Raw genomic sequence first — 18225 nt, forward strand, 5'->3', positions numbered from 1 at the left:
TAGTACTGAAGATCTGTGCTCCATAACTTGCCGTGCCCCTAGACAAGCTGTTCCAGTATAGCTACAATGCTGGCATCTACCCAGCAATGTTGAAAATTGCCCAGGTATGTCCTGTACACAAAAAGCAGGACAAGTCCAACCCGGCCAATTACCGCCCCATCAGCCGACTCTCAATCATCAGTAAAGTGATGGAAGGTGTTATCAACAGTGCCATCAAGCAGCACGAGGCCTCACCACCGCCAGTAATAGCAGGCTGGGCCCTCCTGGCATCGGGGTGAGTGGTGGCCCTCTCCCAGAGGCATCTTCAGGCCATCCCCTCGCCACAGAACCCGATGCCTGGGGGAGAACTTAATCCAGCCCAAGGAGTGTGATTATGTGCAACGCAGTTTCCAAAAATTGGAATGCACTGTCTTTCTCTGGTTCCACCACTCCACTGATCACAACGTATGATTAAATATTTTACCCAGTTACCAATACAGCCAATATCTATATCTTTAACTATATCTGTAACTTTATCTATATTAGTTTCAGAATTAAAAAATTCCACCAACCAGGTTTCTTTAATAAACAACACAATTATTAATTTATTATAAAACAAGGCTTATTCAACAAAGGTGCAAAGCTTATTAATACACAGTTTGAAATAGGAGACCTCGAGGAGCAGTCTTCCAGGCTTTTCAGGAGAATTGTTACATCTGTGGTTTCAGCTATCACTCTGGATTCTCAGAAGATTTTCCAAAACAGATGGAAAAGGATGAGTTGGGTGGCTTCTTTCTTCGCAGCCTACACACCAACTGAGCATTCAAACAGTTCAAGCCAAAACTCCTGACAACCATAAACCTAGACATGTGACTTCTCTGTAAACAACTACAATAGCCAGCAATGCTCCTTATGTTTATTTTAGCACTTCATTGTCTCTTCCAGTAAGTGTTTTTTTCAATCCAAAGTTCCTTCCAGTAACACTTTTAAAAAAAATCCAGGCTTCTTCTCGGTCTTTCAAATGAACCAATTTTCACAATCTTTTAAGCATGAATCCTCAAAAAATATTAATAATGGAAGCACCTTTGTGACACAATGTAATGTTTAAACAAGTCAAGGGCAGCATTGCCAACAATCATAATTTACACACAACTCCTTCAAGGTTTTTCTTTAATCCTTGCAAATTCAAATTTACAGTATAAATATAGCTTTCTACATATTTAAGGTTTATGCGTGAATCACAAGCATTAAAAACTAACAACTAACATGACCACATAACCCAGAGTTGCTGATTTTGCAAGTGTGTTTTATATGGTTGGATTCCTAACTTTCTTAAATATTAGATCATATTGGGATGAAGTGATTTTTGACTTTAACCCCTTATAGGGACTAAACCAAATCAGGAGCACATCCCTATGAATCTCCTTTAATCAAGTTCAGACCAGACAAATTCTCAGACACTTATTTGGGTCCAAAGAATTGTACTAGCTTTCCCTCAAAGAAAGAAAACCAACAGAGAATATTACCATCTTTTGGATAGCCTATTTTTAATATTATGGCTAAGTCATAAACACCCCAGGTATTACAAGGGTCTGGGAAACTCTCTTCAATATGTATGTCTCCACTTAAAGAGACACAGGGCGGGGGATCTTGTAGTTGTATACAGAATACTACATGAGACGATTTATTAACTTTTATATATTTATTAAAGAATTTAACATGCAATAAACTTCTTAAGTGGATAAGTATATCACAATATCAAATATTACTGAGAGATGTAACACATAGTCTTATTTCTAATATATAATCCAAAAGTTTAACCTTGCTAATGTTACAGCAAAATTATCTTAGATATCCGGAATATCCATCAAAATTTAAAGTAAACTTTTTACCTTAATGCCCCTTAGTTGAGAAGCGTTGTTTGAGGTTTCAACGCTTATAATCTTTGCTTTCAAAACCTTGCACTTTTATACTATTTCTAAGGTGTAATATGACTTCTTAGCATATAGGCGCTACCTCTGTGTGTATGTTTTCCTTGCTTTCAAAATCCATATTTGGTAGTATCATGAATTAACTCTCCACTTAATGTTTTACTAGAAACCCCCTGTTTTTTTGAAGTTGTGAGCCTTTATCTGGTCAAAATGTTTATAATTGCATTTATTTGACCTCTTGTTCCTGCAAGTCCATTTTCATTTATTGTTTTATTATCTATAATTGCCTTTTTTATGGTACCTTAAAGCAACCTCCGGAGCCGATTTGTCTGCATCAACAACCCCATAAACTAATTAAGTTTATTGCTACCTCTTACTGAGGTCACACAGGATATTTCAATGTGTGTGTTTATCTTCCAATTCCCTGGTAACAGAAATTCTATTCTAACAGGGACCTTGAAATATTTAACTGTATCTTCTTAAAGGGGAATTTCAGTGAATTCTGAAAACTGACCATTTATTCAACCTTTAATTCTAAAAGATATAATACACTAACTATTTCCAAATGCTACCTAATTAAGCCTATTATACCTATATTCCATCACAGGGATCTGTGTGGTATTCTATTTATACACAGCAAGCAAAGAAAATCTAAGATAATGAAAAAAATATAAATATAAAAATGAAAGCTCTCTCATTTTGATGTGACATAAATACAACAGTTATGACCCATATTTTGATTGTATTGCTGGTGGTTTTGTGAGATCCTCAAGGAGTAAGACAAGAAGTTTCATTCATATAGTATCTCTAATACAGGAAAACATCACAAAACATTTCATAGAGGTGCACTCAGATAAAAATGGGCACAAAGAAAGGGATGTTAGGAAGGATGACCAAAGGTTTGCTCAAAGATGTGGGTTTTAAGGAGGGCCTTAAAGGAGGTGATGGAGGAGAAGAGACATTTCAGAAAATAGAGTCTAGATGGTGGTCAATGGTTGGACAAAAGGAGTGTGGAAGATACATAAAAGGCCAGAGTCAGAGTAATGAAGAGTTTGGTGGAAATTGTAGGGCTCAAGGAGGTTACGTGGATGGAGAAGCGAGGCTATAAAATGATTTCAACACAAGGATGAGACTTTTAAATTGGATGCAAAGGAGGATTGGGAGCCAATATAGATTAGCGGGAACAGGGGTGATGGGTGACCAGGACTTGGTGCGAGTTAGGATACAGGCAGCAAAATTTTGGAAGTGTTGAAGTTTAGAGAGGATGGTCGATGTAAGACTAGCCAGGAAAGTGTTGAAATAATTGCGTCTAGAGGTAACAAAGACAGGGTTTCAATGGCCGATTGACTGAGACAGAGGTAGAGATGAGTGATGTAACAGAGATCTTTGCATTTAACCAGAGATAATGGCCTGGGAGGGAGATGGAATTGGTGGCGAGGGTACAAAGTTTACAGCAGGGGCCAAAGATGATGGTTTCAATCTTCCCAATGTTCAACTGGAGAGGCAAAACATTGAGAAGGCTGTGAAGCAGGATGCGCCAAAAACCTGGAGTTTTAGTATTCCCCATGTGGAATCTGGCAGTCAGTGGTAATGTCATTGTATTAACTGTTGGACACTAACTGTACTGACTTTAGGCTGGTGCTTACAGGTTGTTAACTGAACCCAAGATGGCCCTCAGATGGGAGTATCCACATTGTAGTAGTTACATTTGTATTGTTTTGTTATTCATTGATGGTGGATTCTAGAAGGTATGGAAATTTTTTTAAATTCGTTATTACCCCATCGATGTGCACGTTTACCCGACATAACAGTAGCTAAATAGCATACTCCTGTTCCTATGTTCAGAGATTTAGTACCACACTACATTTGAAAAAATTTGGTAAGCTATATCATATTCCTTGTCCTTTCCTCTTTTCTGGTGTCACCTAATTGCACGCACTATACCCAGGTCAAGAGGTTAACCAGATGGCCAAATCCCAAGATTTTGCTATCCAGTCAGCTGCTGAGAGATCCAAGAGTAGTCTAAGATGACTGCTCCTTTGATCGTCCCTCCCTCCTTGTAACAATAGACCTGACGTTCAGGTTCAGGCTTCCTCCCAATGGCAATTTCAGAAACTCATCATGTGAAGAATTGTAGATGTGAACTCATGTCCGACCACTTTATGTAAAAATATACTTATTGTTACAACCAGGTGAGAAAAGGTCTAGGGGTTCCCTCTCATCCTTTGCCTGGTTTAAACATAAAGGGGTTTAATTTTAGAAACACGGTGTTTTTAGCTCCCCCTTCAGTGAATCCTTGTTCACTGCTCCAATTGTAAGGCAAAGAAAGCAGACAGGTTTCCTGAGATTTAAACAAGAAAGGTCGAAGTTTATTCATCTTAAACTCTAATCTGGTTAACGACTACAAATATGTGACGCGACCACACTAGCATGCATATGCCATAAACACACATGCAGATTAGAGACAGAAAAAGTAGAACAAATAAAGGGGAAAAGTTTGAGGCAATATCTGTTAGTTATTTACTGTCCTTTGAGTTCAATGTGGAGTTTTTGGTTGCCAGTAAGTCCTGCTATTCATTGGGGCCCAGTTTAAGCTTCAACTTGTTTCGATGTTGGAGTCTTTTCTCTCTTGAAGTTTACGTGTCTTCTGTGGATCCGGTGGCTTGGGAGAAGACGAGAGATAGAGACAGCCAGGAGAGAGGCTTCCTTGTTCCAGCTTCAGTTGCCAACTCCCTCTGTTCCTTTCTGTCTGGTACAATTGAAAAAAAACCCAGGTTGCCCAGCAGGTTAGTCATGTGACTAGCTCCTTATTTGGAACAGTCTCTCCTGTGAGGTTTGTGGATTGTATGATCTTAGCAGTCCCTTGAATGTATCCTTACAATGTCTGGTGGTCAAAATCCATTTGGATTAATTAGAGCAGGGAATAGTCCTTTGTCTCCACAAGCCGCGTCTCTAAGTATGCAAATATCCTTCCAGCCCCAATGTCTGGTGATCTCTTTAACAAGTCATTTCTTCACACAAGCAACAGTTTAAAATTAATGTTCATATAATGAAATTAATATGCCTCATTTTTGGCAGGTGGGCGTCTGCATGACACTATATCATAAAGAGTTCCATTTTTTGAAGACACCAAAGAGATAAGCGGGCAGTGCCATGAGCAGAGACAGCTGGGTTAGCACAGTTACATTTGTATACAGCATTCACCCAACTGAAGCCAAAGAATTTGTTTCCAAACTTCAACCAGTGCTATAATGCAGTTAGCCTTGAAAAAGAAAGAAACTTATTTTTATATAGTCCCTTATCACATTGCTCAAAAAGATCTCAAAGCACACCAGATACAATGAATTGTTTTGAAGTACTGTGACTGTCATGATATAGATAAAATAGCAACCATTTGCACACAAGATCCCACAAATAGCAATGAAATAAATGGCCAGTTAAACTGTTTCTTTTAATATAGTGATGCTGGTTGAGGGAGGAGTGTTGAGCAGCACACAGGGGAAAGTCCTTGCTCCTCTTCCAGCAGTGCTACAGGATCTTTAACACCCACTAGAAAGCATGCAGCAGCCACACGTCGTCTACTCTCTCTGATTTTCTCTTCTCCTCCTTTATGGAGGATATTGCAAGAAAAGGGAGCAGAGGGAAGCCAGACAGCTACTGTCATATGGGCCCCAATGCTCAGGGGAAGGAGTGCAAGGTGCAGGGAGGTCAAAATTGGCAGAAAGCTCTGGGAAGAAAGCATCAGCTCCAGGTGTGACCTGTAATGGGTGGGGAAGGGGAAAGGCTGGCAATCAAGAGGTCTGAGCGAGGCAGGTAATAGAGAGGGCTGGGGTGAAGCTAGTGATTGAGGGCAAGCTGGTGATTGAGAGTGCTGGGGGAAGCTGGTGATTGAGAGGGCTAAGAACATCGGAACATAAGAACATAAGAAATAGGAGCAGGAGTAGACCATACAGCCCCTCGAGCCTGCTCCACCATTCAGTATGATCATGGCTGATTTTCTGCCTCAACTCTACTTTCCTGCCCACTCCCCATATACCTTGATTCCCTAAGATTGGGCCTTTATTCTCTGGTGTTTAGAAGAATGAGAGGTGATCTCATTCAAACATACAAAATTCTTACAGGGCTCAACAGGGTAGATGCAGGAAGATGTTTCCCCTGGATAGGAAGTCTAGACACAGGGGACACAGTCTCAGAATAAAGGGCAGGCCATTTAGGACTGAGGTGAGGAAAAATTTCTTCACTCAGAGAGTGGTGAACCTTTGGAATTCTCTGCCCCAGAGGTCTGTCGAGGCTCAGTCATTGACTATGTTCAAGACTGAGATCGATAGATTTCTACATATTAAAAACATCGAGATATGGGCTAGTGCAGGAAAATGGTGTTGAAGTAGAAAATCAGCTATGATCTCATTGAATGGGGGAGCAGGCTCAAAGGACAGAATGGCCTACTCCTGCTCCTATGTTTTATGTTCTTATCATCAAAAATCTGTTTATATCAGTCATACGTATACTCAACGATGGAGTAGAGAATTCCAAAGATTCACAACCCTCTAGTGAAGAAATTTCTCCTCGTCTCAGTCCTAAATGATCGACACCTTATCCTTATACTGTGCCCCTGTGTTTTAGATTTCCCAGTCAAAGGAAACAGCCTCTCAGTATCTGTCAAGCCCCTTCAAAATCTTGCATGTTTCAATGAGGTCACCGCTCAATCTTCTAAACCCCAGAGAGTATAGGCCCAATTTATTCAGCCTCCAATCATAGGACAACCCTCTCATCCCAGGAGCTAATCTAGTGAACCTTTGCTGTACTGCTTCCAAGGCAAGTATATCCTTCCTTAGCAATGGACACCAAAACTGGGCACACTACTCCAGCTGTAGTCTCACCAAAAGCCCTGTACAATTGTAGCAATACTTCCTTATTCTTGTACTCCAATCCCCTTGCAATAAAGGCCAACATGCCATTTGCCTTCCTAATTGCTTGCTATACCTGAATGCTAGCTTTTTGTTTGCCTTGTACAAGTACACCCAAGTTCCTCTGATCATCAACATTTAGAAGTTTCATGCCTTTTAACAAATATTCTGCTTTTCTATTCTTACTACCAAAGTGAATAGCCCTACACTTCCCCACATGAGACTCCATCTGCCACCTCGTTGTCCACCCACTTAACCTGCCTATATTTCTTTGCAGCCTGTCTGCGTCCTCCTCACAGCTTACATTTCCACCTAGCTTTGATTCATCAGCAAACTTAGAGACATTACTCTCTGTCTCTTCGTCTAAGTCATTAATATAGATTGTAAATAGCTGAGGCCCCAGTACTGAACTTTGCGGTACTCCACTAATTACAGCCTTCCAACTTGAAAATACCCCCTTTATCTCTACTCTCTACTTCCTGTCCATTAGCCAATCCTCCACCCATGCTAATATATTACTCCCCCCTTATCTTGCATGGGGGATGTGGGGGGTTGGGGAGGGTGCGGCGGCGCTGGTGATTGGGAGGGCTGGGTGGAGGCTAGCAATCAAGAGGGCTGGGGTGGGATGATACTGGAGATCAGGCTGGACAAGACCAAAGGCTTCCTTGAGGGGCCTGCGGAGAGCACTCTTGCTCCTCCTGACCTACAATGAGTGCTAAAAGAGTCACATACCGTGGGGAGTCAGTAGCTCTTGCCTTTGATCAGCTGCCTAGAATCCCACAGCTCAGGCATCCCCCTCACTTATTATTAAATTTAAGTTACTGTGCCAATGATATCATTAGGCCACGACTTTGTTATGCTAATTATGCTCTGTCTGCCTTTTGCGGCAGCCTCGCCCATGGCCTGATTTCTGCACTTTAAAATTTAAAGGTGCAGGTATGGGGTCAGGTTGTCCAATCCTGATATTTTAATGCATCCCCTGACCATCTCCCGCCTGTCAAGGGGTGTGGGGTTAAAATCAAGTTTACAGTTTCTATCTAAAGAGGCTTGGAAGCAGATTCTCTGGCTGCCTTGTAGCCTTGGAGTGGGGAAAAATGATAAAATAAAACAATTGTATACCTCAGAAAGAACAAAGGTTTCAGTATTTTCTTGATGCCAAAATCTATATTGAATCTGTTGCCCTTTTCCATAAGTTACAAATGTTTTTTTGTATTGCAGGAAGAACAAGAGGCCCGGGCAAAAGCTGACAAAATCAAACTTGCTTTGGAAAAGCTGAAGGAGGCAAAGGTTAAAAAGGTCAGTCGATTACAGATATGGTATCTTAGTGGTTATAATACTGGACTAGCAACTCAGAGGTCATGAGGTCAAATTGCAGCCTGCCAAGTTTTGAAATTGAATTTTTAAAATCTGGTGGCTCATGGAGAGAACTCTGCATTACATCAGTGACTCTTAAACACCTGAGGGAAACTAGGGACGGACACCAAATACTGCCTTGCCTGTGCCACCTACTTCCTGAGAAAAAAATCCAGCTTGCTTTCAGGTTCTAAGAGTTAATTCAGTACTCTGCAAATGGAGAGAGGTGAGGGGCTATTGCTTTGCTGAAAGATCATCCAAACCCCTGGTGTATTCTCCTGAGCCAAATGCTGACCGTCAAATCAACACCAGTCACCTCTATTCATCCGCAACCTGATGAATAAGAATAAGATCCAGTTACAATGGGCAGCGAGGAATTGATTCAAGAATCTGACAACAAAGGAAGACAGTCCAACAAAGGCTCAGCAAACAGAATAATTATCATGTTTAGATTTCAGAAAGGTGTAACTATTTTTACCTGTCAGTGATTTCAGCGAAGATTATTTATAGACATATCTATAAATTTAGTCCACTTTTATTGTGTGTACACCAAATTTGCATGTCGCCCACCACGATCTGCTTGGGCGCAGGCAGGTCACAAATCACGACCCCTGTAGCCAAAATACAGGGCTATCCAATTTCTAGTCCCTAGATTGGCAGTAAAGAATATTTTGTTATCAGGCAGATCAATGGCCACCACTTTCTCTTAACAAGACAACTTTCTACTCCCAAGCTGACACATCTCCCTAACAAAGGTCAGGAAGCTCTCTTGCTATGAGCAAGTGATCCTGGGTCCGGAAGAATGCCCGGGTCAGTGGAGCACCTCCAGTACTGGCAAAAGTGTTGCCCTACTGGAGGTTCAGCCCAAACATAGAGGAGAGATGGAAAGATTAGGCCACATAGTCTGTTGTCAAGTTCTTAAATCAAGCAATAGGCTATATAATTGGATGCATTACATGGCATCAGACAGTATAGCACTGAAATGTTAGCCTATTATGTCCTGGGATCCACGACAATCTGCCCCAGTGGTAAGAGCGTTACCATTCAGTCAAACGGACATTTAGGGCTGGATTTTCCCTCAGGCTTTGGGACCCCACGTCAGGACCAAATAGGGGTCCCAAGCACGCCCTTACCAGCTGCAGGCCCTGAGGCAGCTTCCTAATTGGGCTGTGTCTGTGCTCGCCGTCCTATTAAGGACAGCAAGCGGGCTCCCAATGATGCCAGTTCAATGAGGGCCGTAGCTCTGGAGCTTCACCAGCCCCATCAGGAGAGGCGGGCACTGCTCAGGCAGGTCAGGGACCGAGAAGGTGCCTCAACATGGAGGCACACTTGGAGACATGTATTGAAAGTTAGAATTATTTGGGGTAAAACCATTAGGCTCCTCAAAGCAGAAGTGAAACCCCTGTGGGTGCATTGCTTGGGCTACAAATGCAGCCTTTCCTACTGGCAGCCCCCTCTTTGGGTCATGGAGGCTCAGCCTCCAATGGCCCCCTGGCCTGCCACAGGGAAGCCGCCTCCATAGAAATGGTGGTCTTCGCCTATGGCAGGGGTGGGAGGGGGCACTCCGCCGGCGGCAAAACGCCAGTGCACCTGCTAAATCAGAACTAATTGGGTCTATAATAGTTTAATTGGCTGCCTGTCTCTGTGATGCCATTTAGGGCCCCGTTTGTCAATGGGAAACTTCCCTGGTGGCGAGGATGCATTGGGGAGCCTTCCTGTCATGGCTCCCCTCTACTTTCCCAGTCCTGCTGCCTCCAAGCCTAACCATCATGGGGCTGGAAAAATTCAGCCCTTAAGATCCACTCCTCAACCTCAGATGAACCTAATCCCCCAGCTTATCAGAGAGGATCCCTGACCAGGCTCCCAGAGGCAGCTGAAACATTGAAATTAATGACGTTATAGCTGATAAGTCAGAAAATGTGCATTTATATAGCACCTTTCATGACCACCAGACATGCCAAAGCACTTTACAGCCAATGAAATACTTTTGATCTGTAGTCACTGTTGTAAATGTAGGAAACGCTGCAGCCAATATGCACACAGCAAACTCCCACAAACCGCAATGTGATAATAACCAGATAACCTGTTTTTGTGATGTCGATTCAGGGATAAACATTGGTCAGGAAACCAGGGATAACTTCCCTGCTCATCTTCAAAATAGTGCTATGGGATCTTTTATGACCACCTGAGAGGGCAGACAAGACCTCAGTTTAACATCTCATCCAAAAGACAGAACCTTTGACAGTGCAGCATGCCCTGAGCACTGCACTGGAGTGGAGCATTAGCTTTGATTTTGCACTCAAGTCCTGTAGTGAAACTTGAACCCAAACCCTTTTTAATTCAGATGTAAGCATGCTACCCACTGAGCCACAGCTGATACAGTCAGATACTATTTAATGGTGTAAGGGTGTAATAAGTGTTAACTTTTTTAATTAAACATGTATATGTTTATGTCTTCCCCGTGATCCCGTTGTCCATATCAAAAATGCAGCCTTATTAGCTTTAAATTAATTCATTCCAACGTATCAGCTGACACTGGGAGGGTGGGATGGGTGGAGGGGGTGAAATTTTAATTTTTTGACTCACTAGGAGGGAAGGTGGGGGGGTCGGTAGGGTGTTGGAAACCTGGAAGTCAGGGTTTCCCACATGCTGTGGAGAACTCCACAGTGTGCGTGTGAAATCACTGGCAGGTTCCCCACCCGGAAATCAGTCGGATTGACCAGTTTGGCTTCCAGTCGGGCAGGGAATGCTGGAGAAGATGCCACATGGCCAGGTGGGTCCAGTCCTTGACCCGGGTGGGGGGTGCTCAGGTGTCCGATCCTGGGAGGGGACAGCTCCCGGACCCCGGAACTGAGTGGATCTGATCCCAAAGTTCTAGAGCTAGTCCCAGAGGTGAGGAGGAGGATTTAATCCCAAGGGTGGGGGGTGGTCAGAGACCTGAGGCTTGAGGGATCAGAGGCCTCTGGGAGAAGATTGGAATCATTACGGGGAAATTGGAGTCCTCAAGTTGGAGTTTGGAGGCCTTGTAGGGGAGATCACAATGAAAGTGTAAGGGTCAGGAGCTGTCCAATCACATGAAAAGGCACTTACTTCCTGGGTCCAGCAGTCCTCACACCCTTCAGCTGGCAGGTTTCTCAAGACATGCCACCTCATTATAATATTTAAATTGCAAATGCACCTCCTGGAAGTGGGTTGGGTGCCGGCACCCCCACCCATCCTGCCTCCATTAAGACCGGAAGTAGGCAGTTTGGAGGTGGGATTCAGATTTTTCTTTATTCTTTCGTGGGATGTGGGCGTCACTGGCGAGGCCAGCATTTATTGCCCATCACTAATTGCCCTTGAGAAGATGGTGGTGAGCTGCCGTCTTGAACCACTGCAGTCCTTGTGGTGTAGTTACACCAACAGTGCTGTTGGAAAGGAGTTCCAGAATTTTGATCCAGCAACAGTGAAGGAACGGCAATATAGTTCGAAGCCGGGATGATGTGTGCTTTGGAGGGGAACTTGCAGGTGGTGGTGTTCCCATGCATCTGCTTCTTTTGTCCTTGTAGCTGGTAGAGGTGGTAGGTTTGGAAGGTGCTGTCGAAGGAGCCTTGGTGAGTTGCTGCAGTGCATCTTGTAGATGGTACACACTGCTGCCTCTATATGTCAGTGGTGAAGGGAGTGAATGTTGAAGGTGGTGGCTGGGGCGCCAGTCAAACGGGCTGCTTTGTCCTGGATGGTGTCGAGCTTCTTGAGTGTTGTTGGAGCTGCACCCATCTAGATAAAGTGGAGAGTATTCCATCACACTCCTGACTTGTGCCTTGTAGATGGTGGGCAGGCTTTGGGGAGTCAGGAGGTGAGTTACTCTTAATGCTTTAACCTCCCACCTGATTCAAACCTGTTAGAATTCCTCCCAGGAGTTGAATCATCTTCTTGGATCATTTTGGGGATCAAGTAGGGGTCAGACTAAGATGTTGGGATCCCACACTTCTGTCCAAATCTGCCGCTGCATTCTGTCAGAGGTTTGCTGTGATTAAATATTTAAACTTCCTCTATTAACACAATTAGCAACTGTGAGGAATTCTATATTTTTCAATAAAAATTGGTTTTTAAACAGCGTTTAACTTTCATTTCCTCTATTATTTTAAAGAGTGTGAAAAATTGTGGGCACTAGTTAATAATGAAAGGTATTAATATTAACACAGAGTTTTCTCACTTGTTTATATATATCTACTTCTCCATTAAAGGTGTCCCAAAGAATAAAGTATGATTTAATAGTGTTATTTATCAAGAACATATTAAGAAAAATGTGCATTGTGAGAACTGCACAGCCTGTCTTCTTCCAGCAACAGATTTCAAAGTTTCAGCATTTTCACAAAGCAATCTGTAGAGGGGAAAAGCAAAAAGATCCACTGCCATTCTCCTTTGTAGAGTTAGAAATGATTAGGGTTGGCAGATGACTAGCACTGTAGCCATCATCTTGGTATACTATACACTACTGCACAGAGTGGCAAAGAAGTGGCTTGTTCCTCCTCAGTTCTTGACCTCACTCAGACATCCGGAGGAAATGAGGCACTTCCCTTAGAAACGGGGAAGAACAAAAACCAAAGGTTAAGTTAACCTGCAGCTGCTGTTGGTGCACACTTCCTGATGAATGCCTCAAAAGCTGCAGTGCAAAAAGTCTCAGAACAGATGGCCTTCCTATCATTTCAGATTTTATTGGTTGGGCAGAAATTTCCTCCAATTAAATATCGGGAAGACTGAAGCCATTGGGCTGAATTTTCCCAGTCCCCTGGTGGCAGGCATGGAGGAGGAGGGGGCTGGAAAAATAGGGGTGAGCCGCATCGGGGCAGCTCTCCAATGGATTCCCGCTGCTGAGGAAGTTTTCCATAGTCGGGCGGGGACCCGGATCGGTTGCCAATTAAGCTGATTACAGACCCAATTAGGTGCGATTTTGCGGATGCGCAAGCCTTTTGCCACCAGCGGAGTGGCTCACCCCTGCCACATGTGGAGGCCACCAACTCAATGGATGCAGTCTTCCTGCGCCAGCCCAGGGGGCCATCGAAACCAGAGGCTATAGGCCCTGAAGAGGGGGCCACTGGCAGGAATGGCTGCACCTGCGGCCCAGACCATGCACCCAAAGGGGTTTCCCTCCGCTCTGTGGGTCCTAAGGACTTTGGCCCTCTTAATTTTTGATTTGTATCCACACTTTCGAGGGTGCCTCCATTTTGAGGTGCCCTTGTAGTATGCCTCAGCAACTCCCACCGTTCCCGATGGGGCTGCCAAGGTTCCAAAGCTGCCAGCCCTCTGATTGGGGTGGCAACATCGAGAGCCGGTCCAGGGTCCTTTACAGGACGGCAAGTGCAGAGGCAGCCAATTAAGAGGCCACCTCCAGGAAGATTGTGCCGTCGGGCAGACTGGCAGTAAGTATAGGCTCCGAACCCCCATTTGGTCCCGCGCGGATCCCCAACTCCATAGGAAAATCCAGCCCATTGTCTTCAGACCCTGCCACAAACCAGAGTAATTACTGAAATAGGGAAAGATTGGCTCTGTGTACTATGTAGTGAATTCATAAATATATTTATCAAGAACATATTTACAATATTGCTACATGTAAAAAAGAATGAAAGGACTTGTGTTTATATGCTGCCTTTCTAGCACTCAGGATGCCTCAAAATACTTCACAGTCAATGAAGTATTTTAGAAATATAGTTACTGTTTTAATGTAAGGCACAGAGAAAATCTTCCCTGTCTGTAATGCAAAGAAATATAATTCAATGGATGATGATAATTAATCTGTATAGCTGGAGATTTTATGAACATAGGACCAGGAGTAGGCCATTTAGCCCTCGAGCCTGTTCTGCCATTCAATGAGATCATGGTTGATCTGCGACATAGATCCATATACCCATCCTTGCCCCATATTCCTTAATGCCTTTAGATAACAAAAATTTATCAATCTCAGATATAAAATGAACAATTGACCTAGCATCAACTGCCAAATGCGAAGAGAGTCCCAAAATTTCGACCACTCTTTGCATGTTGAATATTTCCTAACATCACTCCTGAAAGATCTGGCTCTAATGTTTAGGATAATAAAAACAAGAAATGCTGGAAATACTCATCAGGTCTGGCAGCATCTGTGTAGAGAGAAGCAGAGTTAACGTTTCAGGTCAGTGACCCTTCATCAGAACTGGCAGAGCCAGAAATGTAATAGGTTTTAAGCAAGTCAAGCGGGTCTGGGGCAAGTGACCTTGTCCTATCCCTTCTGGTCAGTTATTCTCTGTGACCTCGTCCTATAAACACCTTCTCTTTTGTTAACTCTTACCCCACCTCCACTTTACTTGCTTAAAACCTATTACATTTCTGGCTCTGCCAGTTCTGATGAAGGGTCACAGACCTGAAACGTTAACTCTGCTTCTCTCTACACAGATGCTGCCAGACCTGCTGAGTATTTCCAGCATTTCTTGTTTTCATTTCAGATTTCCAGCATCTGCAGTATTTTGCTTCTAATTTTTAGGATATGTCCCTTAGTCCTAAGACTCTGCAACCGGCGGAAATAGTTTCTCTCTTTCCACCCTATTGGTTCCCCTTGATATCTTGAAAACTTTAATCAAAACACCCCTTAACCTTCTAAATTCCAGTGAATACAAACCAATTGTATCTAGTTGTATTTTGGTAATGAAATGCTTACTGGCAGGGATAAGGTGTCAGGTCATTCAAGTGTGTTCTATCATAATCCCTGTTTTTACTTTTCAGCTGGTTGTCAAGGTCCTCATGAATGATAGCAGCAGTAAAACGCTGATGGTTGATGAAAGACAGACTGTGCGAGAAATTTTGGACAATTTATTTGAGAAGTCTCACTGTGACTGCAGTGTCAACTGGTGCCTGTATGAAAAAAATCCAGAGCTACAGATTGGTAAGATGTGGAATTTTATAAAGCTTTATCCACCAGACAGCATCAATTCGAAGCTATAAATTTTAAGCCTATTAATGATTCCATGCAATTTCTATAATGTTTATTTTTACAATGTTAATTTCTAAAGTAAATGGAACATACCTTTAACCTTGAATCGATTCTTAAACCCTAATTAGACTACTTCCTTAACCTGTAACTGTTTCCATATGTTAAGGTTTCTTCCTTCCTTGCCAAAAGCATCCGCATTTACTGCAGAGACTAGAGTGGGAAATTGTTCTCAGACTGACACAGTTCTTTATAGACTTCTTGGAATCAAACACCAAGTGCCTGTTGATATTATATCTCAGGACAGAAGCACATCCCAGGACTCAGGCCTTCTCCCTCAGAGCAGCAAGCCAATGCAATGTGGCAGACAAGACCAGGCTGCCCAGGAGGGCACTCCAGAGATGCAGCCAGCAGCTGCTCCATGCCAGAAGCCAATCAAGAGCCGCCACTATCCCATAACCCTTCAGATCACCAGCAAGTGATCATTTCTTATCTTCCTGGCCTTCGGGGCATTGTTAGATTCAGCACTAAAATAGATGTTAGAAAGGCACATTTATGTACCAGGTGGTGGCACGGGTGTTAGGATATATATATCTGACCGTTGATCATGTTAAGTTTAAACTGCACTTAAATAAAAATAAAATACTGCAGATGCTGGAAATCTGAAATAAAAACAGAAAGTGCTGGAAATACTCAGCAGGTATTCCCCATCAAACCCTGTCCCCCTTCACTTGCTTAAAACCTAATTCTTTTCTAACCTTTGCCAGTTCTGATGAAAGGTCACTGACTCTGAAACGTTAACTCTGCTTCTCTCTCCACAGATGCTGCCTGACCTGCTGAGTATTTCCAGCACTTTCTGTTTTTATTTCAAACTGCACTTAGTTTGTTTGTGGTTGGTTATTCATAAAGATTGCTTTGTACATTGCTGTTCTTTGTTTTACACTAAATGTGCACTTATTTTTTGTTAATCATAGGAATCAGTCATACAGGAAAGGGTACACCCATTTGGTGCTGAATTATTGGGTTGAATTTTCAGTCAGCCGTGGGGGTGAATTTGGGTGTGGACAGGCACAGAAAATCATGCACTCAGAAGGCATCACTGGTTCTCGACGCCTCAGTGATACAATCAGATTTTCAAAGGAAGTGTAGGAAAGGGGAGCTGGCAACCCGCTCGCCTCCAATTAATTGCTTGTTGAGCTCATTATGGAGCTCATTAGGAGTATGGGGAGCAACAGTTAGCAGTTTTCAAATGGCAAGAATGGAGAACATGGAAGGTCTGGGACATGTTTGAACATAGCTGTCGGGAACACAGTGGGGAGCCATTAGTGCTCTTGACTGCAGTGTGAAAAAGTTGCATAAAAGGGGAGATTTAAACTCAGCTGCTTATGCAGTGGCACAGAGTGGCCATCGCTAGAGCTGAGAGGCTTGATCTAGTGAGGAAAGAGTGTTTTGACTCTTGAGGCTGCCAGCCTCCATGGCCACCTCTAGCCATGCCTGCTTGGTCTGACTCGCTGGAGCTCTTCTTCCAGATGGAGGGAAGAGTACAGCTCTCCTGTTCACTACTGCCTTGATCAGGGCCTCATGGGAGGCAACAGAAAAACATGGGGCTGCCTGGGAATAGCTGCCCAAACCACCGCTGGCCCTCTGCTTTCCCTGTTCATCCATTTCCAAAGGCAACAGCAAGCCCAGTCATGGCTGCCATTTGCTTTTTAAATTATCCCTCTGTGCTTAGCTCCTGCCTCCAGCCTCGTGCCCATGCCCGAAGCCCTTAATTGGACGTCGAGCTCAGCTCCGGGTCAATTAATGGCTAACCCTTTGAAAATTGCGTTGCCTCACTGACGCTGACGCGGTGCAGGATCAGAACCTGGAAATGTTGCTGATGTCGGGTTCCCAAACACGAAATGAAAATTAACTCAAGCAATAGTCATGTTAGAGTTAAAAAGGCAGATGCGTTGTCATGTAGTTGAGTAGGCATTGTTTCAGACTATCTTAACTGGCAAAGGGGAGGAAGGTGGGCAAGCTGTGTGCTGTAGGCCTGATGCTGAAGACCTGTGCCACAAGCTGCTCTCTGGAAGTATGGGCACCTTCAAGTGATGACACATCTGCGCTGGCATTATCCATGGGCTCCACAGCCTGCAATTCAGGATATTCTGGTTCAACGGCCTCTTCACCTGCAGTCCAGAGTGAATCCTTCCTGTAAGGCAAAATCGTAAAGTGTGCAGTAGGCACAATTATGCTTGTCACTCACTCTGGCACACACTGCCACACACCACTTGGCTTCACCAGGCATCTGAATCAGCCTTCCAGAACTCCTATGATCATTTCCACCATGTGCCTGGTCACTGCATGGGCTCAATTGTAATCATTCTCTGCTGTATTGTGGGTGGCAATGAACGATGTCATCAGCCATGGCATCAGAGAGTCGGCCATGTCCCTCAGAATCCATCCTACGATTTGGCTTTCCTCCTTGAATAGCCATGTAATGGTTGAGTGCTGCAGGATGAATGTATCATGGCAGTTTCCTGTATGCTGTGCATTGACCTACACTGCCCATTGCCATGCATCACAGGCAATCTTCACTTCCAGCGAGTGGAGCCCCTTCCTGTTAATGTAGGACAATGGGTTCCAAGTTGGCACCTTCAGAGCCACGTGGATGCTGTTGATAGTTCTCTGTACCCTAGGGAGGCAAGCAGGCTTGTAGAATTGAATGCCTCTGTCTCTGTTCTGCATGGATCATGGCACAGTCCAATGCCCTTCAGAAAAGGGCACCTGTTGGCAATTGGCCATTACAGGCCCTTGCAGATCCCATTGAGTGGCCCAGACTTGCTGCTCAGTCGTTCTGAACATGTGGGGAGAGTTGAGGCACCAAAAAAGTCTTTGGAGCAGTGAGACTGAAAGCATTGTAGGAATTTATAATGCAGGTCTCAGCGAGAAAAAGCTTTTAAAAATCGTGAGCAAAGCAAGCAAACTGCAGCAATCCAGGACTACTCATTGTTGAGACTCGTCAGCTCCGCCAATGAATGATGGGCGGGCCGTGTTGTACCTTTTGCATCCGTGTGTAAATCTACACCGACACATTGGTGACATTAAGGCAAGAAACTTGCCTCAGATA

At 43.8% G+C, this 18225-nt stretch overlaps 1 protein-coding gene across 2 annotated transcripts in view; it reads left to right on the top strand.

Moving 5' to 3' along the window:
• The window catches only part of apbb1ip (amyloid beta (A4) precursor protein-binding, family B, member 1 interacting protein), a 156288-nt gene that overhangs the window by 86595 nt on the left and 51468 nt on the right, over window positions 1-18225 (top strand). For both annotated transcript variants that reach the window (XM_068013909.1, XM_068013912.1), the window contains exons 5-6: window positions 8036-8113; window positions 14909-15068. In XM_068013909.1, coding sequence (XP_067870010.1) covers window positions 8036-8113; window positions 14909-15068 — 238 coding nt within the window. The remainder of the gene's footprint in view (window positions 1-8035; window positions 8114-14908; window positions 15069-18225) is intronic.

This window comes from Heterodontus francisci, chromosome 2, assembly GCF_036365525.1.
Source record: "Heterodontus francisci isolate sHetFra1 chromosome 2, sHetFra1.hap1, whole genome shotgun sequence".
NCBI classification, from domain to species: Eukaryota; Metazoa; Chordata; class Chondrichthyes; order Heterodontiformes; family Heterodontidae; genus Heterodontus; species Heterodontus francisci.